We start from the raw sequence: 7,846 nt of genomic DNA, 5'->3' as shown, positions 1-7,846 counted from the left end.
TTTGCAGAGCGGGACGGCGCGGCTTTGTCCGTAAAGATGCCACAGAGGAGCAGTGATAGCAGGAGGGCTTAGCTGTCATAGCATCGCCTTTAGAAATAATAATAATAAAACTGTCCACTCATCCATCTGTAGGGAAGACATGTTTTTTGCTGTTCAGGAGGAGGATGCTTTCTCTGGCGTCATTTCACGTTTATAATATGTAGCGGAATCGACGTGTGCGGGGTGGGAAGCTCCGAAAGCTCGTCCGTGGACGGAAGAGACGTTTCCCTTTGCGTTGAAGTTGCGCGAGAAGGTGGAGATGGCAGCAGGAAGCGAGCGCGTCCTCCGGAGCTGTCCGTGGTGCTGAAGCCGCCAGTCCGCTCCGACCTTCCCCGGCTCGACAGCGCGCGCGCACGGAACAAGCTGCTGGGCTGCACTCGAGTCAGCCAGCGTCAACACCTCGTTCATGGCTGTGGCACGGAAAATCAAAACTTTGCTGACCGTCAACATCCTGGTGTTCGTGGGGATTATCCTGTTCTCGGTGTACTGCAGGATCCAGGACCGATCCGAGGAGCTCCTCCAGATGGGGAGGATTTCCGAGCAGAGGTTGCGAGCCAGGAATGGAAAAGTTTCCAACTTAGTGGACAGACAGTCCATTCTTCAGCGGCTGGAGAGGCTGGAGGACGTGGTCTACAATCAGCTGAACGGTAGGAGCACGGAAAATCACACTTTTCAGCTCATAAATCCTTCTCTTTTTTACTGATAAATATTCTTCATCAGCCTTTAACTGTCACTCCATCTGCGTTTGATCTTATTTACATTAGATCCTGATTCAGTCTGACTCAGTCACATGGCTGCCTCAGCTGGAGAAACTCCAAATGAATCCAGAGCTTTGAAGGAGTCTGATGTAATGGATTTTATTGTGAGCCCATTAGTCTGAGATTCATACAGAGCCTTTTTCCTCTTTAAAACATCTTCCTCTTTCACATCACTCACAGTCTTGTTTTCCTGTGAATATCCTTACATCAGGTGACAGAAACAGCGTTTCCTCACGAAGAAGCGTACACTTTTACTGTTTTTATAATAGAAATGACAGAATGTTGACAGTTCTTTGTCATTTTTCTATGTTATGATGTGATGCATGTTTTAACTTTATTATATTTTATGGTACATCAAAAAAAGGGATTGTACCAGAACACATAAAGCGCTTCTTTTTCATCCCAAATTCCCCAAAAAGACATAAATCCAAGATTATTTTGACAGTATTAAACCTAATTTAAAAAATGCTAAATAAAATAAAATAAAATAAACTGCATTTTATTGTTACTCTAGATAGAAAGTGATGCTGATCTCTCTGCACATAGAGTGTGGTATGGAAAACAAAAATATGTTCATTGATTTTAGTCGTATTCATAACCAATCTTGTTAGAAAAGAATTGCTACAAAATGAATGAACCGCGTTGCTTCATTCCAGATACTCAAATGTAGAAATAGGATACAAACTCATCAGTGTCGATGTTATTCTAAATTGAATGTTTTAGTGTAACTACATTTGCACTTAGATGCTATATGGCAAAAAGAAATTCACTCTTTTTTGAATTTCTTCTATGTATGTAAAATGGACAGCAGATTATATATTTTTTGTTTCTCTGTTTCTTTTTATTTACCAGCAATAAGAACTTATTTGATATTTTTTAATGTAAATATAAAGAAATAAAGAAAAAAAAAATGTATAAAAAACGAAAAGAAAAAAAAAATCTGTAATTTCTGACGTATTTGTTTAGCTCAGAGGTCTTCAACTATAATTTAAAGAGGTCCAGTTAGGAAAAATGTTTTGACGTTATGGTCCAGAAAAAAATGTCTAATTATTAAATGTAATATATTCTTAAGTAGCCAAGGATTAGTGGCACATCTGCAACTTTACTATTGTGAGATTATGTGAAACATTCAGGAATCTGTCGGCACATATCATGCAGAACGGTTTGGTGTGTGGAAACAACGGTCCATAAATCCATATTTTGAGGAAAACTCCTGGTTGTGTCTGTAAACAGCAGCTTTATGTTTCTCTGAAGTGGGAAGCTCTTCTTCAGCTTCCTCATGAGCTCATTTCTACTCAAAGAAACGCTCCAAACATGTATGTGTCCATATAAGACGACCTGAAAATGTGTTACAACACCATTTAAAATAGAGGCGCCCATAATGCTAGTTTTACATCAAGTTGGTACCCAGATGTTGGGTCATGCGGACCCAGAATCTGGGTTATAATAATAACCCAGATTCTGGGTCCAAATGGCCCAACATTTGGGTCCGGATCCGAAAGTTTGTTAGTTTATACGTCTGGACATTTCTTTGGTCATTTATGTGGCGTCTCAAACCATTTGAATAGTTTCTGCTTCTCTGTGACGCTCTGTGGTCCACTGATGGAACACTGCCTTGTAACCGATTAGCCCTGATTGAATAAATGACATTTGCAACTGCCCATTTAATTCAACAACACTGCATTCTCCAGCGACGCTCTTAATTAACCAATTAATGGCTGAAAGGTTTTTGTCCAAAGCCCTATGGTGCATCTTCTGCTATCAGATCTGTGGTGTGTTATGTGTTATAAGGAAATCCCTCATTTCTTTTAGGAGATAATAGTTTGTGTTTAGATTTAATTCAGTTTTTTTTTTGCTAATTCCAAGCCAAAAACAAATGGATGGAACAGGTGGGAGGGAAATGAGTCCTTTGACAGGAATGAGATTACAGCAGGGGCTGATGGCAGGAACACTTTAGTGCGGTGTCATCAACAGATATAAACGCCACAGTTCTGTGAGTCGCAGATCAAAAGGCTCAGCCATAAATCCCTGATTGTTGAAATAGAAATTCCAGCCAGCGCCGGCCTTGAGCGCGTTGTCTGCCGGTGTTTTAAACATTTATTTTGTCGTCGTTGGGAAAACTGTACTGTAACTCGAGCTAGTGTGGCTCAAAGGTCGTGTTCACACACTGGATTAAAAAAAATAAAGGTTGGGTTTCAATGTGTGGGGCAGTGGTGGATATACAATATTAGTAAATTACTAATAATTAAAAGAGCCTGTATTTATAATTTCTTATTCTTTGTATCAATAATGATACTAACATTGACTTAAAAATAGGGGGAGACATTTTGCTGGAGCCCCACCCAGCCCCCTGTAGCTCCGCCCCTGTCGGGACCGCTTATTTTAGTGAAATAGTAGAGTTCTCACAAAAGGGAAGAACAAGTTAGTGGATTTCCTTTTTGTTCTACTTTTATTGTTAATTTTGAAGATGGAAAATTTTGTAACGTGACATTTAAAGCGGTAAAGTTGGTTATAAATCATGTACACTGGCTCAGTGGCAGAAAACACAGCAGAAAGTTTCAGTTTCCTGATTTTAGGAGGGACTCCATGACATGAACAACTCTAAATTACCACTTTTTATATTATTTTAATCACAGCATAATATACCATACATGAATGTAGAAGATTGTTTGTAGGAGAGGACAACTTTTAACCCTTTATGTCACCGATGACCTCTAGATAACACACGCTCTTTGACACACCGTAGCGCTTCAATGCCAGTCATCTGCAACTTTTAACACTTAAAGAGACATTTGTGTCAATTTCTCACCTTTTTTTTGTTGCATAAAATAAACATAAAGGAGAATGGGCCTTTTTTTCCAAAATATGAAATTGTTTATAACGTTTACATGACTTCCTTTCAAAATAAAAGACATCATGTGTCACATAGACTCAATTGAAAACAATTATTTTAATCAATATTAAAACTATTTGACATGTCAATAAATCATAAATAAAAGCTTTTTCAAGCATTTTTAAAAGCACCTTAGATAAAAGAACTGCTGTTTAAAAGAATAAGAAAAGAGATAAAAATACATGTTTTTCATCCTTTTATTTGTAAAAGGTTTCCACCCTGGGGTTCTCATTTGCTCTCCTTAAGAAGTCTTCTGGCCCCCTCCTGATACCCCCGCCACATTCTAGCTCCGCCCCTGGTTTGATCAGAGCCCATCAAAAATCTGGTAGCACCTGGTAAAACTCTGCAATCGACAATCAAAAAAAAAGAAAAACAAAAAAACAATAGAAACTATGTGGCGTCCTCTACATGTTCATCCTGTAGAGGACTCTAAATCTGTGCAGTGTGTTCCGACCTTTAACCCTGCAACTGTTCAGTCACACTCCAGCATCTGCTTGACAAAAGTGTAGGAAAGCAGTTTGTTGGTAGGACGTTTCAGAGCGTCATGGCCCCCAAAGTACTGCAAGTGTGTTTTTGCAAAATCATGTTAGTATGCTGCAGCTAAACAGCTATTGGACCTAAATAGCTCTGTCTCTTTGAGTTATGTTTGGCGTCTGGGATCCAGCCAGCAGGCAGGGCTGTTCAAGCAGCACAATGCATCCTTTCATTCACTCCACTAAAAACTATTAATTTAACTTTAAATTAAAGATTTAGATTGTGATACATGTTGAAAAATTATGTTTTTTTTTAATATATTTGATTCATTTTGAAATTTTTCTGGCAAACGGACTGTAAAACAGTCATTTTCTCTAAAGTTAGATAGTCTGCTGGTTTAATTATTTTCACAGCAGACTCCCCTGAGCAGCTCAGTTTTAGTTCAAAGATCTGAGTTGAGTCTGCAGGTCTCTCCTAGGAGCAGCGAGAAACAGTCACTTCCTGATGGAAGACAGGAACAGGTCACCAGCTAAGTGCAAAGCTGGCAGAGCTCCATGCCTTCCAGTCATCATGAGAATATAAAAACACTGGCAGGAAACTAAGAGTCACAAGTCATGGAGGATTATTATTAAATACTTTTATTTTATGGGGACAATTCATAGGTGGGACTAAAAATGATTTGACAACAGTATAAATTTGATCATACAGCCCAAAACAAAAACGTCATTGTCAATTGTTTTCTTCTGATTGTTTAGATTGTTTTGACAGTTACCGATTCATCATAGCTACACTTTAATTAATCTGATATGTAACATGTTATCATATATAAAATGAATCTGTCTGAGAGACAGAGAAGACGTAAATCACATTGTAGGATTTTTAAACAATTTATTTTTATAACGGAATAAATAAAAGTTTAATCCTCCTGCAAGCAAACAACAATGCTGTTCCTCCCTTTTTTAAAAAGCTCTCTATGGTTGTCTTTATTAATGTTTGGACTGACTATTTGCATAAAAGAAATCTGTCGATACTCTTAAGCGGACTGTAACCTTTCCACTATAACCAAAGAGCTGTCAAAGGACACCAGATTATTCACCTGAACCAGACTGTGATGAACCAATCTACAATAAACAAACAGCTTGATGAGAAGATCAACTGTTGGAACAGTTATTAAAAGATAGAAAAAAAAATACAAGATCACTGACAATCCACCTGGAGCTCCATGAAAGATCACACCTGGTGGAGTACAAATGACCTGGAACAAAACAGAAGATAGCTAATTTCCTCTTTTATATTTCTAGAAGTTTGACTAAAAGTCAATAGTTAAAATAACCCAAGTTGGGTTGGTTTGAACCCAACTCCGAGATTAAAAGGGACTCAAAGAATGATTTCAAAAATATAAAAACTCAGGAAAAAACATATGCTTCAAAAAGTAACCCCGGAACATGAATAGAAAGTGTTGTTTGAACTGTTTTTGTGTTAAGACGGATTCATTAATTGCCCGTTTTCTTTACTATCTGTTTGAAATGGTACGTTTTTATTTCTTTTTCTTTTTTTTTTGTTGTTTTGCTGATATATTTGGTCTTGACCAGCACCGACCATGTGACACTCCATGTCGAGTTTTGCCTCAAATAAGGTTTTCTTCTAACTGACAGCTCCCCTGTTTGACCATGTTTGCTGTCAATCAGCCAGAGAAATAGCTTGTTAAGTCCACAAGCAGACAATACTGTATGGTTAGCTTTGTGCAAAATAAAAAAACAAAAAAAACAATTGAGAGTTATTTATGTTTTTCATACATCAGGATTTAAATATTCTACATATTTGATCTCCCAATTACTTTAAAAAAAACATTAAAGTTTTATTTTATTTATTTTTTTGTTTAAAAAAACAGAAAAAGGAAATGTGATTTATAAAAAAAATGCATTCATTTAAAACATTACTTTTAGCACAAAGAACATAAATCATTTTGGAGTTTTTTAACATCATGTTCAAGAAGATGATGTGAAGCTAAAACATTTTTTTTTATTATCAGTAATGGATTTGCTTATTCCTGAATAATTCTATGTAGTTTCTGGCTATTTGCTCAAATATACATTTTGCAAATCTCTACAAATCAGTGCAAGTTTGCGAGACAGATGGTAATTGTATTTGCACAGATACTCTGACAGAGACATGTTGGAATCTGTGCGTGTATTGTCACAAACTTTTCTATTTGGACAGACCACGAATTGTGTTTCAGGCCTGAACAGACAACGTGCACTGAGAGGAGGACTCAATGCACTGATGACTATTACCATCAATATGAAGTAATTGCCCATTTCCTCTGCTGTTTATTGCCTACCAATGGCATACCGGGGGAACCAATTAGAATGGAAGGACGTAAACAAGTCAGAGAATTCCTGTTTTATTGTTGCCTGATGGACGGACGCCGGGCTCCCCAAAAGTAAACAACAATCAGGGTGATCACGACAACACGCCACAGCTGGCGCCATCAGTCTATAAGCAGTCACCTTTCAACTTGTCAAAACTATATACTGGTGCAGAGCTACAGGGGGAATTTTTTAGTCAATATTGGTATAACTATTGACAAAGATTAAGAAATCATCAATACAGGCTTCTTTAATCATTACAGACATGAAAAAAACAATATTTTTTTAATTAACTCTTGAGCCCCTAAAAGGATTTGCTTTGCCTCTATGTCGTGTTTGATGGCCCAGCTGTGCCGTCATCATTAGCCATTAGCTGGTTCTATGCTATGGCAAGAGAACACTATTATATTTGGAAAACTCATGTTTCAAGTCTCAGCAGATCTTCCTAAATGCCATTAATCACAATTAATGACAGCTAAATGGATTTGTTGGATCTGAAGAACTCCAAGTTTCCCTCAGTTGGTTTAAATAATTACAAAAATTGAAATTCAATAAAAAAAGGCTTAAAAATACGAATTTCTTGTAGTAGGTAAAATTGGTTAATGGAAATCCATCCATCTTTTTCCGATCTTCTGGAACCTCTCCCGGGTCATTTCCTCCAGCTCCTCTGGGGGGACCCTGAGGCGTTCCCAGGCCAGCCGAGAGACTTAGCGGTGCTGACCTCCATCCCAGCTGCTTCACACTCGGCTGCAAACCGCTCCAACATTCTGGACGTCCTGACCTGATGAACCCAACAGGACAACATCATCTGCAAAGAGCAGAGATGAAATCCTGTGGAAATCCTCTTAAACCAAACTGCACGGTTTGCCGAAGGACATTTAAGCTTGGCTCAACGGAGATCAAGGGGATAGAATCGCATGTGTCCAGCAGGACAGAATAGATTCCAGCTGGATGTTTAATTTTCTTTGAACAAATAGCCTTAAATTAGATTTTAATTGTTCTTAAAAAGGTCTTAAAATCCTAACATTGTAACTTCAGACAAAACACATTGCATCATTTAGAATTTCAAAAGAAAAAAATAAATAAAAATTAATTTAAAAATGTTTTAGCATAGGTGTATGTTACTAAATAAATATAAACCAAATGTAACATGTATCTAAGTAAACATAGATTTAGATGAGGGATGTCATTTGAAATCTATGGTTTCTTTATGTTGCTTTTACAAATCTTCTAAGATAACAGCAAAAGAGTTTGAGTGCAGACAAATACAATTATTTACAAGTTTCTCTGTTTTTTTTTTTTTTTTTTTTTTT

The 7,846-nt window shown here is 37.4% G+C and overlaps 1 protein-coding gene across 1 annotated transcript in view; it reads left to right on the top strand.

Annotated features, from left to right (window-relative positions):
• Window positions 1–7,846, top strand: part of galnt9 (polypeptide N-acetylgalactosaminyltransferase 9) — a 107,145-nt gene continuing 99,299 nt past the window's right edge. The window contains exon 1 of the mRNA XM_024275857.1: window positions 1–686. Coding sequence (XP_024131625.1) covers window positions 446–686 — 241 coding nt within the window. The 5' untranslated portion in view covers window positions 1–445. The remainder of the gene's footprint in view (window positions 687–7,846) is intronic.

Source organism: Oryzias melastigma, linkage group LG9 (assembly GCF_002922805.2).
Source record: "Oryzias melastigma strain HK-1 linkage group LG9, ASM292280v2, whole genome shotgun sequence".
NCBI classification, from domain to species: domain Eukaryota; kingdom Metazoa; phylum Chordata; class Actinopteri; order Beloniformes; family Adrianichthyidae; genus Oryzias; species Oryzias melastigma.
The sequence above is the reverse complement of the archived record's forward strand: the minus strand, read 5'-3'. Positions and strand labels throughout refer to the sequence as shown.